This window comes from Schistocerca serialis, chromosome 6 (assembly GCF_023864345.2).
Source record: "Schistocerca serialis cubense isolate TAMUIC-IGC-003099 chromosome 6, iqSchSeri2.2, whole genome shotgun sequence".
Lineage (NCBI taxonomy): Eukaryota > Metazoa > Arthropoda > Insecta > Orthoptera > Acrididae > Schistocerca > Schistocerca serialis.
The window spans coordinates 599,147,660-599,171,285 of record NC_064643.1 but is presented as its reverse complement, the minus strand read 5'-3'; the positions used below and the strand labels follow the sequence as shown (position 1 = coordinate 599,171,285).

General features: G+C 43.1%; 1 protein-coding gene across 1 annotated transcript in view; it reads left to right on the top strand.

Annotated features, from left to right (window-relative positions):
* LOC126483615 (uncharacterized) overlaps positions 1-23,626 on the top strand; it is a 733,734-nt gene that overhangs the window by 653,193 nt on the left and 56,915 nt on the right. The window contains exon 13 of the mRNA XM_050106657.1: positions 18,327-18,460. Coding sequence (XP_049962614.1) covers positions 18,327-18,460 — 134 coding nt within the window. The remainder of the gene's footprint in view (positions 1-18,326; positions 18,461-23,626) is intronic.

Below are 23,626 nucleotides of genomic sequence, written 5' to 3'. Positions count from 1 at the left end.
TAATTACCACACTGTGCTAATACATACAGTCCTCAAACAAAAGAAATCCAGTGTACCATATAATCGTACACAGTGAGGTGTTACAATAACAGAAAATACAGCCTTTCATCAAAGTACTCGTACCATGTACAGACTAACCCAAACATGTACCCACCCTTTGGACCGGCCATATTTTTGTACTTTCCGTATCACTCTTCTTAGGCGTTACTACCAGAACAATAGGTCCTTCTTGACCAATACAGCAGGTTACAGTTCATGCTTTATTTCCACCAAACCAAATCAACTTATTCGTTACCGGCGCGGTCCATATTTCTGCCCCTCGAAGAAGGTCAGCTTCGAAACACAGTTCTACGAGATCCTAGAACAAGATCACTTCATCGGGTGAAGCCGAAACCAGTGTTCTCATTTTCAACTAGCAAAAGTTTCAGAAGTTCCAAAAGCAACATACCACCTTTCTACGTAAGATGGCTGCCATGCCGTGCCGTCTTCTTCACCGAACTAGTGAAGGTCTGTGCATTTGCCTTCCTTCAGATACGCACGCTTCTCTGCCTCCGGCAGCCTCACCAAAAACCGTCCAATCGCTGGTCGTTACGCTCGCAAACTCTTACTGTTCGCGCAGAGCCACTGGTCATCCACTCCGCGAGCGCGCTGTACCGCTGGGCTCGCAAGCCTCATCCATACCACCAAAGACATTCTATGAAGACAAACCAGTCACTCGATCTCAGCGGTAATCTCGGACCAACTAACATGGTTCACATAGTGCATATGGTAACTGAAAGAAATACGCAATGAGAGGAACGGAAACGCTCGTGTAATAGAGAAACAACAAATACGTGATCCACCGCAATTTATGATGTTCACTTGGAAATTACAAAGAGGGGGACGTGGTTCTTAACAGAATATTTGATCACCACGGATAGCAACAAGGTTGGTAAAGAGTTCTTGTGGTAGAGCATTTCATTTCTCCACCAGCATGGTTGCCAAAGGCCGTTGGTCCATGTGGACACGACGTAATACGTCTCCCCAACGCATTCCACAAGTGCCCGAAGATACTGAAGGCGAGGGAACAAGCAGGCCAGTCCATTCCCCGAGTACGCTCCCATTTCACGAGCTCCTGCAATTGCGCTGTCCGGCTCGGTCGCCCATTGTTGTTGTTATTGTTGTGGCCTACAGTACCGAGACTGGTTTGATGCAAGCTTCTATCCTGTGCAAGCTTCTTCATCTCCAAGTACCTACTGCAGCCTACATCCTTCTGAATCTGCTTAGTGTATTCATCGCTTGGTCTCCCTCTACGATTTTTACCCTCCACGCTGCCCTCCAATACTAAATTGGTGATCCCTTGATGCCTCAGAATGTGTCCTACCAACCGATCCCTTCTTCCAGTCAAGTTGTACCACAAATTCCTCCCCAATCCTATTCAATACCACCTCATTAGCTATGTGATCTACCCATCTAATCTTCAGCATTCTTCTGTAGCACCACATTTCGAAAACTTCTATTCTCTTCTTGTCCAAACTATTTATCGTCCATGTTTCACTTCCATACATGGCTACACTCCATACAAATACTTCCAGAAACAACTTCCTGACACTTAAATCTATACTCGATGTTAACAAATTTCTCTTCTTCAGAAACGCTTTTTTTCCGTTGGCAGTCTACATTTTATATCCTCTCTACTTCGACCATCATTAATTTTTGTGCTCCCCAAAGAGAAAAACTCCTTTACTACTTTAAGTGTCTCATTTCCTAATCTAATTCCCTCAGCATCACCCAACTTAATTCGACTACATTCCATTATCCTCATTTTGCTTTTGTTGATGTTCATCTTATATCCTCCTTTCAAGACACAATCCATTCCGTTCAACTGCTCTTCCAAGTCCTTTGCTGTCTCTGACAGAATTACAATGTCATCGGCGAACCTCAAAGTTTTTATTTCTTCTCCATGGATTTTAATACCTACTGCATACTTTTCTTTTGTTTCCTTCACTGCTTGCTCAATATACAAATTTAATAACATCGGGAAAAGGCTACAACCCTGTTTCACTCCCTTCCCAACCACTGGCTCCCTTTTCATGTCCCTCAACTCTAATATCTGCCATCTGGTTTCTGTACAAATTGTAAATAGCCTTTCGCGCCCTGTATTTTACCCCTGCCACCTTCAGAATTTGAAAGAGAGTATTCCAGTCAACATTGTCAAAAGTTTTCTCTAAGTTTACAAATGCTAGAAACTATGGTTTGCCTTTCATTAACCTAACTTCTAAGATAAGTCGTAGGATCAGTATTGCCTAACGTGATCCAATATTTCTTCGGAATCCAAACTGATCTTCCCCGAGGTCAGCTTCTACTCGTTTTTCCATTCGTCTGTAAAGAATTCGCGTTAGTATTTTGCAGCCGTGACTTATTAAACTGACAGTTCGGTAATTTTCACATCTGTCAACACCTGCTTTCTTTGGGATTGGAATTATTATACTCTTTTTGAATTCCGAGGGTATTTCACCTGTCTCATACATCTTGCTCACCAGATGGTAGATTTTTGTGAGGACTGGCTCTCTCAAGGCTGTCAGTAGTTCTAATGGAACGTTGTCTACTCCTGGGGCCTTGTTTCGACTCAGGTCTTTCAGTTCTCTGTCAAACTATTCACGCAGTATCATATCTCCCATTTCATCTTCATCTACATCCTCTTCCATTTCCATAATATTGTCCTCAAGCACATCGCCCTTGTATAGACCCTCTATATACTCTTTCCACCTTTCTGCTTTCCCTTCTTTGCTTAGAACAGGGTTTCCATCTCAGCTCTTGATATTCAAACAAGTGGTTCTCTTTTCTCCAAAGGTCTCTTTAATTTTCCTGTAGGCAGTATTTATCTTACCCCTAGTGAGATAAGCCTCTACATCCTTACATTTGTCCTCTTGTCATCCCTGCTTAGCCATTTTGCGCTTTCTGTCGATCTCATTTTTGAGATGTTTGTATTCCTTTTTGCCTGCTTCATTGTGTTTTAGATTTTCTCCTTTCATCAATTAAATTCAATATCTCATCTGTTACCCAAGGATTTCTACTAGTCCTCGTCTTTTTACCGACTTGATACTGTGCTGCCTTCACTACTTCATCCCTCAAAGCTACCCATTCTTCTTCTACTGTATTTCTTTCCCCCCATTCCTGTCAATCGTTCCCTTATGCTCTCCCTGAAACTCTGTACAACCTCTGGTTTAGTCAGTTTATCCAGGTCACATCTCCTTAAATTCCCACCTTTTTGCAGTTTCTTCACTTTTAATCTACAGTTCATAACCAGTATATTGTGGTCAGAGTCGACATCTGCCCCTGGAAATGTCCTACAGTTTAAAACCTGGTTCCTAAATCTCTGTCTTACCATTATATAATCTATCTGATAGCTTCTAGTATCTCCAGGCTTCTTCCTTGTATACAACCTACCTTTATTATTCTTGAACCAAGTGTTAGTTATGGTTAAGTTATGCTCTGTGCAAAATTCTACCAGGCGGCTTCCTCTATCATTTCTTACCCCCAATCCGTATTCACCTACTACATTTCATTCTCTCCCTTTTCCTACTATCGAATTCCAGTCACCCAAGCCTATTAAATTTTCGTCTCCCTTCACTATCTGAATAATTTCTTTTATCTCATCATAGATTACATCAATTTCTTCGTCATCTGCAGAGCTAGTTGGCGTATAATCTCATATTACTGTAGTAGGCGTGGGCTTCGTGTCCATATTGGCCACAATAATGCGTTCCCTATGCTGTTTGTAGTAGCTTACTCGCACTCCCATTTTTTTATTCATTATTAAACCCACTCCTGCATTACCCCTATTTGATTTTGTATTTATAACCCTGTATTCACCTGACCAAAAGTCTTGTTCCTCCTGCCACCGAACTTCACTAATTCCCACTATATCTAACTTTAACCTATCCATTTCCCTTTTTAAATTTTCTAACCTACAGTTAAGCTGCATGCCCTCGTTAAAAATTACGGCTGTAGTTTCCCCTTGCTTTCAGCCGTTCGCAGTACCAGCACAGCAAGGCCGTTTTGGTTAGTGTTACAAGGCCAGATCAGTCAATGATACACACTCTTGCCCCTGCAACTACTGAAAAGGGTGGTGCCCCTCTTAGGAACCACACGTTTGTCTGGGCTCTCAACAGATACCCCTCCGCTGTGGTTTCACCTACAGTACTGGTAACTGCTATCTGTATCGCTGAGGCACGCAAACCTCCCCACCCACGACGAGATCCATGCTTAATTTGGGGGGGGGGGGGGGTAATGCTACAGAAGATGTACGAAATAGTAAGGTTCTTTGCAGAATCAGCGAGGTAAGGAATGTATGGAAAATTCGGACAAGGAGACGGGACAGGATGGTAAGATGTATGTTAAGACATCAAAGAATACCTTCCATGGTACTGGAGGGAGCTGTAGAGATTAAAAACTGTAGACGGTGACAGAGAGTGGGATTCATTCAGCAAGCAGCTGAGGCAGTGGGTTGCAATTGCTACTCTGAGAGGGTCACATCAAATCAATCGGGAGACTGATGATTTGGACAAGAAAACCATGCTACACTATGCCTCCACACACGATAACGCTTGGACCGCCAAAACGATTGTGTCCGACTATGTTCCTGGAGGCACTGCGTGCTCCCACCTCGATTCCCGGCGGCGTCGGGGATTTTCTCTGCCTCGTGATGACTGGGTGATGTGTGTCCTTCATCATCATTGACGCGCAAGTCGCCGAAGTGGCGTCAACGAAAAAGGATCAGCAATACGGCAGCCGAACTTCCCCGCATGGGCCTCCCTGCCAACAGTGCCACACGATCATTTCATTCTTTTTTTGTTTCTTCATGTCTCATAACATGTTCCTTATCTCGCTAATTAAGCGAAGAATACCTTATCAGTCCACCTAATTATCAGCATTCTTCTGTAGCACCACGTCCCACATCCGAAACGCTTAGAGTCATTTCTGATATTCACATGACTTGTGTGTGATTCGCTTTCAGACAATGCTGTGCACCAAACGTAAATTCTCACTAATTTATTCCTCAAATTAAGGCCTATGTTTGATGCTGGTAGGCTCATTTTGGCGGAGGATGCTCGCTGCCCCTGTGCTAGGCTGCTTGGTCCTTCAGTGCTATTTTGCTTCCAAGATTGCAGAATTTCCATACTTCGTCGCACATATGGTCACTGCTTTTGATGTTACGTTCATCGTTAACATCTTTTCTACTGCTGCACATAACTTTCGTCTTTCTTGTGTTCACTCTTATCCATAGTGTGTGCCCATTAGACCGTTCATTTCATTCAACATTTCCTGTATCCTCCTTCACTTTCATTAAGAATATCAGTGTCATCAGCCATTCTTGTAATTTATTTAGTTTCCCCTTAAATTTTAGTCGTGCTTCTCAACCTCTGTTTTATTTGCGTCATTATTTCTTCGATGCATAGAGTAAACAATAGGGTAAAAAGACTGCATCTCCGTCTTACGCCATTTTTAATCCGAACACTTCGTTCTTGATCTTCGATTATTATTGTTCCCTGTTGGTTGTTGTACATATCCAACATTATTCGTCTTTTTCCATAGCTTATTACTATTTTTCTCAGGGTTTCCAACATTTTACAGTGTCGAAGGCTTTTCCTCCGTCTACAAATCTAGCGAAATCTAGCGTCCGAGCCCTAATTTTTCTTAAGTCTTGCCTCCATTATCAATCACACAGTCAGGACTGGCTGCCTGTTGCCCCTACGATTCCCAAAGCCAAAATGATCGTCATCTAGCAGCCCCTCAGTTTCCTTTTTCATTCTTCTGTAAATTATTCTTGTCAACATCTTGGATGCATGAGACGTTAAGCCGACTGTACTATAGTTCTCATCCTCACCTGCCCTTGATGTCTCAACAATTATGTGCATGCTATTTTTCCGAAAGTGTTATGGTGTCTATAGTACCTTCGATTCTACATATTCTCTTTGTTGCCACTTTTCACAATGATTCTAGTAATTTCGAAGGCATATAATCTACCTCTTCTGCCTTAACTGATCTAGGTCTTCCACGATCTGTTGAACCCTAATACTGGGTCCCCTATACCATTCATTTCTATTCCCATGTGTTCTTCCATCAAGGCGTCAGACAAGTAGCGAATTTCATTCTACTATTTCAGTCGGTCCGCTTTCTCCTCTGAGTTTAACAATGCAAGTTCCACGTCGCTCTTAATGTTGCCGTCCTTGCTTTTAATTTCACCGAAGTTTGTTTTGGCTTTTCTATACGCCGAATCAGTCCCTCCGACGAGCAGCACTTTTCAATTTCTCCACATTTTTCATGCAACCGTTTGGCGTTGGCTTCGGCGCACTGGCACTTTATTTCAATCCTAAGTGACTTACGTTGCTGTAATCTTGTCTTTCCCTGAACTTTTCTATACTTTCTTCTATCGTTGATCAACTGAATTATTTGTTCTGCCACTTAAAATTTCTTCGAAGTTTTCTTTCTCGTGGCAAAGTTTGTCTGTCCAAACTTCTGTGAGCGCCCTTTCTAGAGATGTCCATTCTTCAACTGAACTACCTACTGTAGTACTCATTATCACAGTATCTACAGGATTAGAGAACTTCAAACGCATTTCATCATTCCCCTTTATTTCTTTAACCTCATCTTTCCACTTTGATTTTTCCGCACGGTTCTCATAGACTTTACTATACCTTTCAGCATTACCAAATTATGATCCACCTCTAATCTGCTCTTTGGAACCACTTACAATCAAATATCTCATTCCAGTATTTCTCGCTGACCATGTAATCCAGGTAGAATCTCTCTTAGTCTCCGGTCCTATTCCAAGCATACCTACTCCTCTTGTGATTTTTTAATTGTGTAGTCGCTAGTCCTGACATTTCTTACAGATGTCAGCTATTCTATCTCCTCTCTCGTTCCTACTACCAATGTAGTATTCACCTTTAACTGTGTCTTCCATGACTTTCGGTACTACCACATACCAGTACCCAATTACCATTAAGTTATGAAATCCCTTAACACGCTGATTTACCGGTTCACTGCCTTCATAATCTCTATCTGTTCATATTCTGCGTGAGATTTTGGCATATATACTTGTACTATTATTGCTGGCTTTGGTTTGCTACCGGTTCTGACGTGTTCTGCCCTATCGCTGAAATGTTTATTCACTCTCTGCCGTCCCTCTCTCTCCCATCCTTCTCATAACGAACCATATTTGCGTTATAACATTTATGCTGCTGTTGATATCATTCTATGTTCCTCTAACCAGAAAGCCGTGTCTTCTTTCATTTCACTTCAGTGACCCTGTCTATATCTAGACTCCGCCTTCCACTGCACTTTTCAAATTTTTCGACTTCCCAACCACGTTAAAACTTGAGACATTGCAAGCGACTGTTCGTAGAATGTTAGATTTTCGTTAATTATTCATTCTTTTTCTGGTGGTTACCTTCTCCTTGGCAATCCCATCCTCGAGATCCGAATAGGGGACTGATTCCGAACCCATTAACAATAGACAGATGATCAAGATACTTACCCAATTACAAGTCATGCATGTTATGGATGTACATTTTGTGTCTCTAAAGCTGTGATCTCCGTTGCCTTTTGCATCCTCAAGTCGTTGATCATCACTGACTCTTTCGCCTTTTGTGGGCAGTTTCCCACCCAAAGGGGAAGACGTAGCCTGCATGCTCCTCCGCTCTGTTTGACATGACCGGTGGTAGAGCGCGGGTGGCTCCTTATGCCGGAAGCCTTCAACAGCCCTTGCTGATAACTTTTATTTAGAATTTAAGCATTGGCTTGCGTAGAACAAGGAACACAAGGCTTTTTGATTATTAGTCAAAGTCACTACGTCCTTCTTTTTATAACAATTATTCAACCCGTGAAACACTGCTGATTTATAAGCACCTTGTAGTATCAGTAGTTGCGGCAGGACAAATAATCTGTACGTGCATCTTATTATTTCGTTGCTGAAAATGGTCAGCCAATTCACGCCAGGAACAACGAGGCAGTTAAGGAAGGGCGGGCAGAGAGGGACGGGGGAAGTCGGTAGCCTTGCACTAAAATAAGGCGAAGACGATTTCACCCCCCAAAAAAGTTACGTCAAGTGTTCTCTCTAATGCAGAAAGGTTTGTTCCCTTTCGTTATAAGTAGCGACTAGTAAGCAGGTGGTACTGTTCTCGCTCATAAAGGTGATGGCGCTACTAATTTCAGTAAAATCCTCCCAACTCATCAGGTGTCCTATGGTACAGAGGGCTAAGATATTGCTATGTCGTCATGCAGTAACTTGTAAATTCTTTCTGTACAAAGAAATGAAGTTTCTTATTGTCAAGTCAAAACCATACCGTCGAAGTAACTAATTTAGAATTATTTCGTTCTATGTACAAGACCATTTGTCTTTTTTTCCTTCCAATAACTCGCTTCATGTGAAGCCATGTAATGCAATAAACACTTTGGAAGCATTACTTTTATTGCTACATACTTTGATCAAAAAATGATTCAAATGGCTCTAAGCACTATGGGACTTAACATCTGAGGTCTTCAGGCCGCAAAATTAGAACTAAACCTAACTAACCTAATAACATCACACACATCCATGCCCGAGGCAGGATTCGAACCTGCGATCGTGGCAGCAGCGCGGTTCCGGGCTGAAGCGCCGAGAACCGCTCGGCGACAGCTATCGGCCCTTGTTTGTTGAAATCGTGTGAAGTACTTGTAGTTTAGAAAAATCTTTTGATTATAACCATCCTTTCGCAACGTATTCATTACGTTTAGTGGATTTTACCTAAATATGCCACCTTCTATGGAAGAGATTGAGCTACGACGAACGTTAAACGTGCCTTGTTTTCTATATTTCTCAGTAAGGCAAACAAACTGATATGGTGAAAGGTATTTCCCATGGTAGCAACTGCAAGGAGCAGAGAAGCGGTAGGTACGGCGCTGCAACAGAGTAACATTTTAATACAACTGTTCTCATTCAATAAGCCTGATTCAAATCTAATACTGTGAAATAACGGGCTCTTCTGAACCACGTAAAGCATTTGTGGAGATCCGTTAATAGAACTGATTCTTGTGATTCTAGCACAACCTTCTGGTTCAAGACCCGATAATCTACTACACCATCGGTACCCCTTGCCTTCTTCTTCTTTTTTAAAAAAAATAAAAAGAAAAATAACTAGGAACCGCATAAAGCGAAGTGGAGGGTCTAATGACTCCATCCTCTAGCAACTGACTGATGATCTGTTTTAACTCTAATCATACAATGAAGGCTTTCACGACCGGATGTTTCAGCTGCTGAGAATTCTTCCGGGTTGTATGGCCGTGGTCCATAGAACCCTTGAATCTCTGAAGTTCCGTTCAAAGCTACGTTGGACATCTTCGGAGGTGCTCCTGGTTGTGCTGAGTCTTGCCGACGGCCTTGGACGAAACGTCAGGGATTGAAAAGTTCCATGGACCACGGCCATACAACCCGGAAGAATTCACAGCAGCTGCTTTAACTCTCGAATCTTGATCTTGGGCGGAGTCAGACGATAGTGCGATTGCCTTCTTGGCACGAGATCCATTAGCTGAATGTCATATTCGAGCTTGTTGGTGACGCCCAACCGGTCTTTCAAAGCATCAGAAACCTGCTTTAGTTCTTCTGCGGGTGAAATTTAAAGAGAAAATGTATTCCAGCATAATCCAAAATGCATGGCGTCTTGACTATACAATCCCAACCCAAAGTAACACTTGAAGACGAGCTGCTAGATACCATGAACTCTAACGAACAATACAAATCATGAATTTTTACTTGAACCCGCACCTTGCTTAGCAACAGTAAACTTTCCCTACTCACTGTACGACATTTCTTACCAAAGGTTTGCTAGAGAGGAAAGCTGCAAATAGACCTATGTCTCTAGCACCAATGATAATCCATTAAGGAACAAATATTCCCAGAATCCAATAAACTGCACACCGATTCGTGGACTCGCGACTGATAGTGGTGCAAATGAATGGTAGGCCGTGTTCAGCGCCATGATTTTATTACAACCCTTCGAAAGCCCACCGCTTCGCCAGCGCCGTCAGCTGTTCTTAAGATCGCTTAGCCGAAATTAACAGTCGCGAGCCATATTCTGATTACAACCAAAATAATTCTCCGCGTGAAAAGAAACTTACCTTTTTCGTTCCGTCCACAGGCTCACTGGACTTGCTACTACAGAGTTGTACTCCGCTTTCGTCCCTTTTCCATCATTAAAGCGAAAACTCCACAGAGCGGCTACTAACTGATCAAGTTCCTCAAAATTCTGAGGCTTTACCATGAAAATCACTCGCGAGTCGTCTGCCAGACGTATGCTTTCAAAATATTATTATTAGTGTCACTTTCTGTAGTTCCCAACCAAAGCGCAATCCTAGCTCTTTGGATATCATCCTCGCAATGGACTAAACTTTCGATGCCTCCATGAACTCTAAAATAATACGAATTTATCATCTCATTGTTACACCTGCTGTAGAGGTTTCGATGAAAAATTAGGCTACGCAATCCCTCAAGGGAGACCTGTTCGCGGATAATTTGCTCCACTCAGTCTACCGCTAGCGAGAGTATAAATCACCTGAAACATCTGAAGGTGCGAAAAATGAAGGACGTTCACTTGCCGCTATCACCGTCTCCATATTCGACTCAATTGGCCAAACTCCTACTTCCTAAAATACTCTAGCAATCGGACTGGGAAACTTATTGAAGCAACGCCGCAGTCCCAAGTCATCACCTTCCGCCACAGTCCTGCATAACACCGTCTTCCGATCCTTTCTGCATATACGACAACCATTTGATCATGATCTGAAGTTTCACCAGTCTTCCACGCAGTGTTTCTAGAGTTGGAATTTGTTTCCTATCCGTATTGATTTGAAACAAATCTTGCATACGGTTAGCCAAGTGGCTTAACTTTGCTTCAATACTCAATACTTGCTTAAGAGAAGGCAGCTGTCCTGCAAAAACTTAATATTGACTTTCACCGCGGAGAGGTATTCGCCGGCCGTTGTGGCCGAGCGGTTCTAGGCGCTTTAGTCTGGAACCGCGTGACCGCTACGGTCACAGTTTCGAATCCTCCCTCGGGCGTGGATGTGTGTGATGTCCTTAGGTTATTTAGGTTTAAGTAGTTCTAAGTTCTAGGGGACTGATGACCTCAGAAGTTAAGTCCCATAGTGCTCAGAGTCATTTGAGCCATTTGGAGAGGTATTCGGAACACAGTTTAGCAGCCGCAGCTACCTCGCTACATCCTGCTTACATAGCTGTAATGGGCAGCAAAGCGTCCCGCAACCTTTGCGCTAGTTCCGTCACGCTTACCTCAGCTACTTGGGCCATTATTCGCAGTTCGTGTTAAGACATTCCTTTTTTAAATGAGAGATGCCAATAGCTCCTCGGGAGGCCATGCTTGGCAATAGAATAACTTGCAACACAACGTAAAGAACAGCACAAACATTAAAACAACCTGAAGCCTAATTTAAACCTTTCCTGGCAGGAATCTTCAACGCAGGTGCCGTAACACGCTTCCGGACGACGCTGCTCGGCTACCACCGTTCATCGTGGTGCACCACAGCACGGTAAAGAGCAGGCGCAACCCGTCCAGTGCAGTGTCTCGTGTTCTGCCCTCTCCCAAACCAAGGAGAGTACCAAAGTACTCTAGCGCAAGAAACGGCGAAGAGAACCTCACTCTCCCTCCGTCGTGCTGCGTAAAATCCTCACTTTTCCCATCACTTCGCTGAGATCGGGCGTTCTGCCGGTGGTAGTAATAGACGGAAAGTCATTGAGTAAAACAGAAGTAAATAACTTCCGGGAATTCAGCCAGGTAACACTTTCAGCGACCGCCGATATTTCGGCGGGAGAACACCCCGCCATTTTCAAGGCAAACTGCAACGGACAGGCGGCGTACATGCAAATTTAATACCTCGGTTCTCGGATAGAAGCAGGAAAGATAACACACACACACATTGAACACTAGTGCCACCAAAGATGACCAAAGTCAGAGCTATCGATAGTGAGACTATGAATTCGTAGGTGAGGCAGCATTGACTCTGTTCCTCTGTTTTCTGACAAGGGAGAGAGCCGGATTCCAAACAGAGTTTAAACAGAAACCTCCATCCCTGTTAACGAGGTTGCTCGCTAATTTAATCTCAACTGCCTCCCTAATGACACTGTCCCAATAGCTGGACGTGCATGCCCATATCTCGGTGTTATTATATAACATGGGGTGCCCAGTATCCAAGCAATGTTCGGCAATAGCAGATCTATTTGGCTGCTGTAATCGTGTGTGCCGTTTATGCTCAGTACATCTGTCCTCCACGGTCCTGATCGTTTGACCAATATATGCCATGCCGCACCTACAAGGAATACGATATACACCCGCCTTATGCAGTCCAAGATCATCCTTAACGGAACTCAAAAGTGCTCTAATTTTAGATGGAGGTCGGAAAACACATTTCACATCGTATTTCCGTAAAATACGACCGATCTTATTGGACGTGTTTCCTACGTAAGGCAAAAAGGCAGTGGACTTAGGTGTTGACTCAGAATTATCATCAATCACCCGATGTACAGTTGGTCGGTAGCGCAACGCACGTTCAATCTGTCTATCACTATAACCATTTTGACGAAATGTAACTTCAAGATGGGACAGCTCAGCTGGCAAAGTCTCAGTGTCAGAAACGACATGTGCCCTGTGTACCAAGGTACGAAGTACCCCTTCACGCTGAGCCGAATGGTGACAACTATTAGCTTGTAAGTACAAGTCGGTGTGAGTACGTTTCCTGTAGACTGCATGTCCCAATGATCCATCATCCTTCCTCCTAACCAACACGTCGAGAAAGGGAAGGCAACCATCCTCTTCCACCTCCATCGTAAAACGAATGTTCGGGTGGATCGAGTTCAGATGTTCTAGAAAGACATTCAAATTCTCCGTACCGTGAGGCCAAACAACGAAGGTATCGTCAACGTATCTAAAGAAACAGGCGGGTTTTAAAAACAGAGGAACAGAGTCAATGCTGCCTCACCTACGAATTCATAGTCTCACTATCGATAGCTCTGACTTTGGTCATCTTTGGTGGCACTAGTGTTCAATGTGTGTGTGTGTTATCTTTCCTGCTTCTATCCGAGAACCGAGGTATTAAATTTGCATGTACGCCGCCTGTCCGTTGCAGTTTGCCTTGAAAATGGCGGGGTGTTCTCCCGCCGAAATATCGGCGGTCGCTGAAAGTGTTACCTGGCTGAATTCCCGGAAGTTATTTGAAAGTTGTATACGCCAGGAGAAACTCAGGTCTCACAAAACAGAAGTAATATCCGGTGTTCCCCAAGGAAGTTTCATAGGCCCTCTATTGTTCCTGATCCATGTTAACGATATAGGAGACAATCTGAGTAGCCGTCTTGGATTGTTTGCAGGTGATACTGTCATTTACCGTTTTGTAAAGTCATCAGATGATAAAAACGACTTGCAAAATGATTTAGAACAGATATCTTTAAGTTGCGATAAGTGGCAATTGACCCTGAATAAGGAAAAGTGTGAAGTTATTCACATGAGTACTAAAAGAAATCAGCTAAATTTCGATTACGCGGTAAGTCACACAAATCTGAAGGCTGTAAATTCAACTAAATACTTAGGGATTACAATTACAAATAACCTAAATTGGAAGGATCACATAGAGAATATTGTGGGTAGAGCAAACCAAAGACTGCGTTTCATTGGCAGAACACTTAGAAGGTGCAACAGGTCTACTAAAGATACTGCTTACACTACGCTTGTCCGCGCTATTCTGTAGTATTGCTGTGCGGTGTGGGATCCGCATCAGTTGGGACTGACGGATGACATCGAAAAAGTACAAAGAAGGACAACTCGTTTTGTACTATCGCGAAATAGGGGAGATAGTGTCACAGACATGATATGTGAACTGGAGTGGCAGTCATTAAAACAAAGAGGTTTTCCGTTGCTACAGGATCTTCTCATGAAATTTCAATCACCAGTTTTCTCCTCCGATTGCGAAAACATTCTGTTGGCACCCACCTACATAGGGAGAAATGATCGTCATGATAAAATAAGAGAAATCAGGGCTCGCACAGAAAAATTTAAGTGCTCGCTTTTCCCGCGTGTCGTTCGGGAGTGGAGCGGTAGAGAGACAGCTTGAAGGTGATTCATTGAACCCTCTGCCAGGCGCCTTATTGTGAATAGCAGAGTAATCACGTAGATGTAGATGGTCCGCGTATTCGCAGCAGGATATTTAGACTCCTCAACTCGACATCTTCATCAAGTTTTCCGTGAGGCTCATGGATCACCTGACGAAGACGTATTGTCGCATCGTCAAAATATCCTGCTTGGAAGACGCGAACTACCGGTAGAACACCCGATCTTAACGAGGTAACATCGAATTGCAGGGAAAGACTAACATTACACTCGCTTTTCCTCTTCGCGCGCTCCCTATGGGACCGCGGCAAATACCACCACGCCGCGCTGAGCAACACCATGTTAGACAGCTCTCATCAGGTATCGACAGGAATCGGCGCACGGTTGGAAAACCTCATTTAATTATCAGTGTTCTCAGAAAATTTCGTATTAACAAAATATTCTACAGCGAACTAGATCCATAGCGTATAGTGTCTGACTATAATTGCATCATTTGTAATAATGACAACCGTTGGGTAATATAACGTAAGTTCAGCCCACACTTATGACTAGCAGCACAAATCACAGCCGAGAAGGCCTGATTGGACACAGATATGATTAAAAACCAGCCAAGATCGCATAGAATATTTTTTATTTAAGACAACCATTTTCAACAGACTATGCTGTCATCTTCAGGTCTTAAAATCTTTTGTTGTAAAACATGTTCATTTTACGCCGACCTCACGAATGAAATGTCAAGTGGGTAAAGTCAGCACATTATAAAATGTTTATCACCACTACAATATCTAAAAACATAAAGCACCTTACCTAACAGGCTATGTCCGTATATATATTGCTCGCAGCTGCTTGTTAATGATACAAACTCAGTACACAGTAGCACATCTGTTTACATATGCATTCTAAACTGTTTAGAATATGTCCAACAAATTTAAAGAGTTGTGTTATTGCGTACCGAGTTTGTATGATGTAACAAGCAACTGCGAGCAAGATGTATATGGACATAGTAAGTTGCGCAGTGTGCTTTACATTTTTAAATATTTTAGCGATGACAAACCTTTTATAATGTGCATTTTTATCCACTTGACATCATCTGCGTGAGGTCAGCGTAAAAGGAACATGTTTTACAACAAAAGATTTTAAGACCTGAAGATGAGAACATAGTCTGCTGAAACCGATTGTCTTAAATTTTTTAAAAAAAATTATGTGATCTTAACTGTTGAATGGTTTGGAAACCATTACACAGATCGCCCTTCAGTTTTCTCAAAACGAGAAAATTCATCCGCAGCAGCTTTAACCTGAATACTGATCCCACTAATACCTTACCTGCAACGACCATCTTACTTGGAACTACAAACTTTTTCCAACTTGTCTTTATTTCAGAGATATTCGCTAGGTACCAAATCTCCACCCCACCCTACGTAATTCCTGTAAAGTACGCCACCTCACCTACTCCTATAACTATAATGCAGTTAAATATCATTGAAGCTCCCTTCAACAGTTTCATCAGCACCCCCCTCCCCCTCTCATTTCCACCCAGATTCCACCTTCGTGTTCTCCTACATCCACTCTCACTTTCTTTCTTCATGGTTAGATACCCTTGTCTCTTCTTTCTTTCATTTTGTCCAGTGCACGCATTACAAAAAGTTTCCCGAACCATCATAATGTTCCACAACAAACTCGTTCCTCCACTTCACGCCCTTAAATCAGCTCCCACGTCGTCTCACAATTTGACCTCCCACCTGGAGACCCTATTCCTCCCAACCATAAACCCTTTAAGCCAGAAAACCGCCATTATTCTTCACACGATGGGCACATCAGCAACAGCAACAGCAGCAGGAACACCTCAGCACCAAGAAATTCACCAGTACGCGCACAGTAAGTTTCTCCGTTTTAGGGTCATCTTGTAGCACTACTTTTAAAAAACGTTATGTGAGTGTTGTAGGTACTCTTCCCTCTTTAATATGCAAGAGTTAAAATACTGAAGTTACTAGTAAATTTTCATATAGATGAATGAATGGGTAGTGGATGACGAATACTTTAAGGTAACGATATTTATCAAAATTTCTTATTATTATTCGGATTACCAACTCTATCATACAACTAGAGATGCCAGTTGTAAATTACTTCACTAGATTTTCTCCTAGTTCTACTTTCATACCCCTAAGTTTGACATTTACTACAACAGAAAGCAGCAATTTTGCAAAGAATTACGGGTCTGCTGGTTTGCATGTCTCGGGCAGAGGAAATGAGAACTTTGCCGGGCGAAGCACCCAGGGCGCGTCCACAGCTTTTTGCGCCATGTGGAGGCGTCTTGCTGGCTATGGGTGGTGCTCGCCTTTGACTTGTGTAAGCCGACAGTCAGGGCTGGTTTCTTCAGGTTACCCTCACTTGACTTGACAGCTAGAGCCAGGAGGTAATGGAAAAGTCACCAAAAGAAAAATTCTGAGCGAAACTGTAAGCCCGCCAACGTCCTGTTGTCAAGCAGCAACAGCTTAGTTCCTCAGTCCACGTCTCGGTCACCCGGCCACGAAAACTTCATTAAGAGCCGCACCACCAAGTGAACTGCTTTTCCACATGTGGTCAGCCTATCTCGCTATTCGTTTGCTTTTTGTATGCCCTGCACCCTCAGTACCCATTCGGACCTAGACAGGTTGGTCCTGTGCAAAAGCAATGGTTTTTCTGTGTACCATGTAAAACATGTGTCCGTGTGTGTTTTCTCCAACGTATTTTTTCGTTCACATTTGAGGCAGCCTAGTTCCTCTACTGCATGTTGCGTTAATCTAGATTACGCGTTTCTCGTAATCCCAATTCCACGTTGCTTTCACCGTCAGAAGCGGTAATAGACTCCTTTGTTTCTCTTGTAAATGAAAACTTTCGTATTGCATGTTGGCAGACGGGACGAGACTGCCTGTCCTTTATACGCCACAACCAGTGTGAAAGCCGTTATCATCAAATGCACAGGGCGCGAGCACCTCCTGCAAGCTGACACAGGCGTCTATATTGCTTGTAAAAGTGTTAACGCCGTTTCGTTCTGACATCAGGATAATCTACAACTATACTTACAGCACGCTCAATAATTCCACATTAACACATTTTGCCTTTTTGTTTCAATCCTTAATGTTTCTAAAATCTTGAAAAAAAAGGGAAATGAAAGCGTCGGGACCAACTTTTCTGCTGCAAGATCACCGCCAATAAACTAATTATCGTATTTTCGTTTCACCAGATGCTGGGATTCATTAAATCAGTTTTTAGTGCCCTGTGCTTTTCTATTAGCTCAATATTGTTCCATTCTACATCTTGCTTTCCTTTTTACTTCAGCAATATCGATCCTTCGTTTGGCTTTCATTTTGACTTGGAATCTGTCTTTCCTTTCTTTGCTTTTTTTTGTAGTTTCATCTGTGAGCATGTTTTCTGTGATTTGGGGTTATCTTGGATAAATTTCGTTATTTCTTTGTTGTGGAAGTAGCCAAAAATTTTTTCTGAGGTTGTCTCCATAAAATAACATTTCATTGTGCCTCAGACTTTTCCGGTAATTTGCTAAAGGTTTCATTTTTGTTTCGGACTAGTTTGTTGTTATGAAATAAGAGGCCACGGATTTTTTTAAATATCTTCCTTTCTTTTATTTCGTCCTTTCAGCTGGGCCATGGTTGGTGAGGGCAGTGCTTCGGTTGCATAGTAAGCATTCCATTTGTTTACTGTATTTTAATGTCTTATTGTGCATTCTGTAAGAGGGACTTCTTGTTATATTATATTTGGTAGAGCTCTGCCCGCGAAAGGTAAGTTCGAGTCTCGGTTCCGCATACAGTTTTAATCTGCCAGGAAGTTTCGTATCAGCGCACACCCCGCTGCAGAGTGAAAATCTCACTCTGGAAACATACCCCAGGCTGTGACTAAGCCATGTCTCGGAATATTCTTTCTTCCAGGAGTGCTAGTTCTGCAAGGTTCGCTTCTGTGAAGTTTGGAAGGTAGAAGACGAGGTACTGGCAGAAATGAAGCTATGAGGACGGGTCGTGAGTCGTAGCTCAGTTGGTAGAGCACTTGTCCGAGAAAGGCAAAGGTCCCGAGTTTGAGTCTCGATCCGGCACACTGCCAGGAAGTTTCAAAAATAGGCTTGACTGCCTAATAGCCCAGCCCCCTGTGCTCCGATGCTGCGGCTGTACATAATCCTGTTTTGTCTTTATTGCGTTGCTGCAGGTGGACACGTCGACGATGCAGAAGCAGTACATGTGGAACATCAGCGTGAACCACCACGAAGTGGGCGAGATGTTCGTCGTGTGTGGCGTGCTGTACGCCGTGAACAGCGTCACCGACCGCATCACAAAGATAGCGTGAGTAGCAGCGGCAGCAGCAGCAGCAGCAGCAGCGGCTGCAGCAGCAACTACTTGCTGCACAACACTAATGAGCAGCGGCCCTTCGCGACTGCCTGGAGAGCGCACGACCTGCACGTGTGACCTCTCCACGCGTCCGCCGCCTGCTGCTGGGAGCACGACTTGCAGAAGTCACAGAGGGGGTAGCCGACTCAACAGCCCTACAACAGCGCCCTATGAGAGGCACGGCTTCCAACTGTTAGCTGCAGTTTCTGCAACACAGGATCCTTTCCAGCTGTGTTTGTAGTCAATGTAGCTCTGTTTAGTCTAGCTGTGTGTTCCTTAGATCATATCCACGATAAATGCGTCGATGAGCAGTTTCACGCTGCAGAGGTATAATACGTGCGCTGTGATGCCCCGTAAAAGAAAAAAAATCGGCCGGGTGCGGGTAGTACTAGAACTGAGGGCTCCGTACCAAAGATATTGACGATTTCGCGTGCTATCGACATTAATATTGGCAAGATATTGGTCCCAGGGATCCCAAGACTTTCGAGAGTGTTTTAATTTCGATTTGAATACATTATGGGAGTATGCAGTGGTCAATGTTGTTACAAATATTTACTATAAAAACAGTCTTGATCACAAATTATTTATAACGGTGACCGGTTTCGACCACGACTGTGGTCATCTTCAGTGATTTACCACCGTAGGAGATTCTTACTCATTGGTCTGAAGATGACCACAGTTGTGGTCGAAACCGGTCACCGTAATAAATAATTTGTGATCAAGACTATTTTCTATAGTACATATTTTTAATTTCGAGTTTGAAACCAGATAATAAATGACAGAAGAAATATTTTACATATTAACGATTTTACGATTTTTTTTACTTTACTTGTACAGTGAAGTCTTTCTTCTTACCAAATTTAATTTTCCTACACCAACGGAAAGTGAGTGGGTTTGCGAGTATCAGAATATTTGACACAAATAGCGGTATCCCTTGACTGCATTGATTTAGAAGCTAACATTTACTGCAGCGCCGTAAGACCGTAGAACTCAGCATTTGACATACATTCCGAACTACCCGTTCCTGAGAAAAAGAGCTCTTAAAACACAGAGGAGCAGACAGTCAATCGGATAACAAATGACGACATTTTTGCCTGTGATGTCATTACAAATTAACAATTTCCGAAATTTTTCCTTTCCTGGTAAAACCTTGCTTCTTGGCAAATTTCGTGATTCTAGATTAACGTTAAGTATCCTGTAGGTTCGATGAGTGGGTAGGCAAGTGTGAAAATGTGTAACATAAACGGCCGTATATTTGATTCCACTGACTTATAAGCTCCCCTTTTTTACACTGCCAAGGGACTGAAGACCTTAATACTTGACATGAATTTCAACTTGGATACGCGTTCGAGAGAGAAATAGTTCTGAACAGTCGAACAGATACACAGACAGGCAAACGGACGACAACGAAGTGATCCTGTAGAGTTCCGTTTTACCGATTGAGGTAAGCATCTCCAGAAATGTAAATGAATGAACGGAATGACCTATTGTAATAATATTATAATTACGGGTCAGGTTGGTTATTCTTAAATTTTCGCTGCATAAGCCAGTGTAGAGGGAAAATCATTTACGTAGGAGAACATAATTTTAAAGGAATCCTGTTCAGACTATACGCTGCAAGGTTTGCACTGTTAGTAGTATTAGCGTCTTGACCTGTCGTTAGGTGCCGGCACCGGAACTGCCAAGTAGGGCTGAACCACAAGGATCAGTGTGCATGGGAGTTCCAAACACTCAACCTGGGTCTGGTCCGAGGAAAATGGGCTCGCATTCGGCAGGACGACGGTTCAAACCCGCGTCCTGCCATCCAGACTTAGGTTTTCCATGATACACGGTGCGACAATAACGTAATGAGACTGATTTTCTTTGCAAGATGTGGCTACCCTGCAGGCTTGCGTAGGCACAATATCTTTGACCTTGGTCTATAAGCTGATTCTAGTCCAACCGGCACATCGATGCAACTGCTCAATCGTGAGTTGCGCTGTAATAAGTTAACACGTGTATGTATCTCTCGTCACAGAAATGGAACTGCATAATATTGCGCAACGGTATGCCATTTCTTTTTGCGTTACATTAGACGAAAATGCGACGACCACTTACAGTAAGCTTCAGATGGCTTTTGGAGAGGAGGATGTGTCAAGAGCTCAACTTTTTCGTTGGCATAAAATGTTTAGTGAAGGCAGAACGAATATTGAAGATGAAGACCGCAGTGGACCACCATCAACCTCACGGATGGATGCAACTTGCCCAGGGTGCCTGAACTAGTACGATCTGACCTAAGATTATCCGTGAAAATGATTTTAGAAAAACTGAACGTCAATAGAGAAACGGTTCGTCTAATAATAACTGAAGATCTTGGTATGAGAAAGATTAGTGCAAAAATGGTCCCCAAAACTCACACACCACAACAGCGAGAAACACGGAAAAATCTGCTAGAGCAAATGGAATGCAGTCCAGAATTGTTGAGCCGTGTTATCACTGGTGATGAAAGTTGTCTATTTCAATATGATCCAGAGACAAAACGCCGAAGTTCGCAATGGTTCAAAATGGTTCAAATGGCTCTGAGCACTATGGGACTCAACTTCTGAGGTCATTAGTCCCCTAGAACTTAGAACTAGTTAAACCTAACTAACCTAAGGACATCACACACATCCATGTCCGAGGCGAAATTCGAACCTGCGATCGTAGCGGTTGCGCGGTTCCAGACTGCAGCGCCTAGAACCGTACGGCCACTTCGGTAGGCGTTCGCAATGGTGCTCAAAGGGATCATCCAGACCAAAAAAAGCTCGCATGTCAAAAGTGAAATGCATGGTTGTGTGCTTCTTTGATTCCAAGGGAGTAAAGAGTGGGTGCCTCCTGGACAAACACTTCACCAATATTACTACAAAGAAATTTTAGAAAGACTTCGTAAAAGAGTTCTTCGTGTCGGTGCCAACATTGCTGATAATTGGATTCTGCATCACTATAATGTGACATCCCATACTGCTCTGTCAATACTGCAATTTTTAACTTCAAAACAAATTTCAGTACTACCACAGTCACCTTATTCACCATATATCGCTAAGTGCGACTTTTTTCTATTTCCAAGAGTCAAAACGGAGGTCAAGCGACACCATTTTCAAACAACACAAGATGTCCAAAAAGCTGTGACGAGGGTTTTGGAGGATATTACAGAAGATGAGTTCCAGAAATGTTACCATCAATGGGAGAAGTGCTGGAAAAAGGGTGTTCAATAAGAATGGAACTACTTTGAACGTGACAACACTTAACTAGACTAAAACGGTAAGCAACATTATTTCACATCCGTCTCATTACTTTATTCTGGCACCTCGTATTCCTAAATAGCTCCAGGCAAATGCCGGGATGGTTTCTTTAAAAGGGCACCGCCGATTCCCTTCCCCATCCTTGACACAATTCGAGCTTGTGCTCCGTCTCTAATGATCTTGATGTCGACGGGACGTTAAACCTGATCTTCCTTTTTTCAACAAGGGTGTGGACAAGGTGAGCAGGGCTTTACTCGTAAATCTGTTTGCGCATTAAAGGAATAAGAAGTTCTCCTTCCGCACTGAAGTACATCATTCAGAAGTTCGGATTAACTTGCGATTTGGGAACTGCTTTGGGATAGGCCAGTGGTCAGCTGCGTCACAAATTGTTAAAGAAGTTACTGTCGTCGTGGCTGAGAATGCTGGATACGACGTGCGATCTTGAAGCAGTGCACGGGCTGCGTCACGACAGCTGAACATTCCCTGGTCCACCGTTCGAAGAGTGCTGCCAACAATTGTGAAATGGTGTTTCTAGTGTGGTTTCAGGCTGTCATTGTTGCAGATGATCGCCACTTTGAGCAAGGTTTATGACCTGGATCGTAAACATGGTACGCAGTTAACAAACGTTACCCTCTCATGTGTAAATTTAAAATGTGGAAATCAAAAATGTGTTTGTTTCAACGGCATACTTCTTATTTCTCTGCAGCATGACCTTCTAATGTTTCCACAAAGTTTCATTGTCCTACGATCACTCGTTTTTCATGGAGGCCCTCTCAAGTACTGAAAGTTTAACTATAAGCATCCTGTATATTCAGCTGGTTGTTGTTCATAAACTTAACCGCTACGGTCGCAGGTTCGAATCCTGCCTCGGGAATGGATGTGTGTGATGTCTTTAGGTTAGTTAGCTTTAAGTAGTTCTAAATTCTAGGGGACTGATGACCTCAGAAGGTAAGTCCCATAGTGCTCAGAGCCATTTGAACCATTTGAACCTTGATCCCACAAAGAAGCCAAAAGGTTTTGACCTACCAAGGAACCTCTGGTGCCGCCTCAACAGGTTAAGGACCGGACATGGTTGTTGTAGCTACTTCTGCTACAAATGAGCCTGGATCAGTTCACCAATGTGTGAATGTAATCAAGGAGAGCAGACAATTGAACATCTAGTCTAATGCTGTCCACTACATTCATAACCGGTAATTCCCGACGACTCGTTCACTCTCACACGCAGCTTAATTAATTGGTTGAAAAACACGGACTTCACGGTTTAATCTTGTCTTATATGTATATTGTATAAAATCACTTGTCTTTTATCAACTGTATATTGTATAAAATCACCATACGAATAAGTAAACTAACTGGTACAGGGCAAGCCCGCACAAATGTTCCTCATTTACAGCTAGCGATATCATAGTGTGCACGCGTTCTTCTATGAGGAGGGACATACAACAGTTCGCAGTCTTAGTGTCTACTGATACACAAGTTTAATGGATCTTAACTTCTTCTCCTGTGGACTTACATGCTAATATCCACGGTGCTGTGCTCAACGCTGAGGACTTGGCACTCTGCGACCGGGGGGCCAATTGGTGGCCTCTAGTTCTCGGCTAGGGCCTGCAGCTGCCTTCCCACTCCCACTTGTGCAGATATACTACTTGCTACCTTCACTGTTCGCATGGGCAGACCCTGCCGCGGGGAGCATGAAACAAGAAAAATCGTGCAAACGGTATTAGACTTACACAATGTACTGGTCTCCCTGGAAGAATCTTTACCATTGTTACATGGTTTCATAAGAGCAGAGATGCGAAAAAGGAAGATTAAGATACTATTCTTCTCATATACGGTACATTCTAATTGTAGCAATTTAATT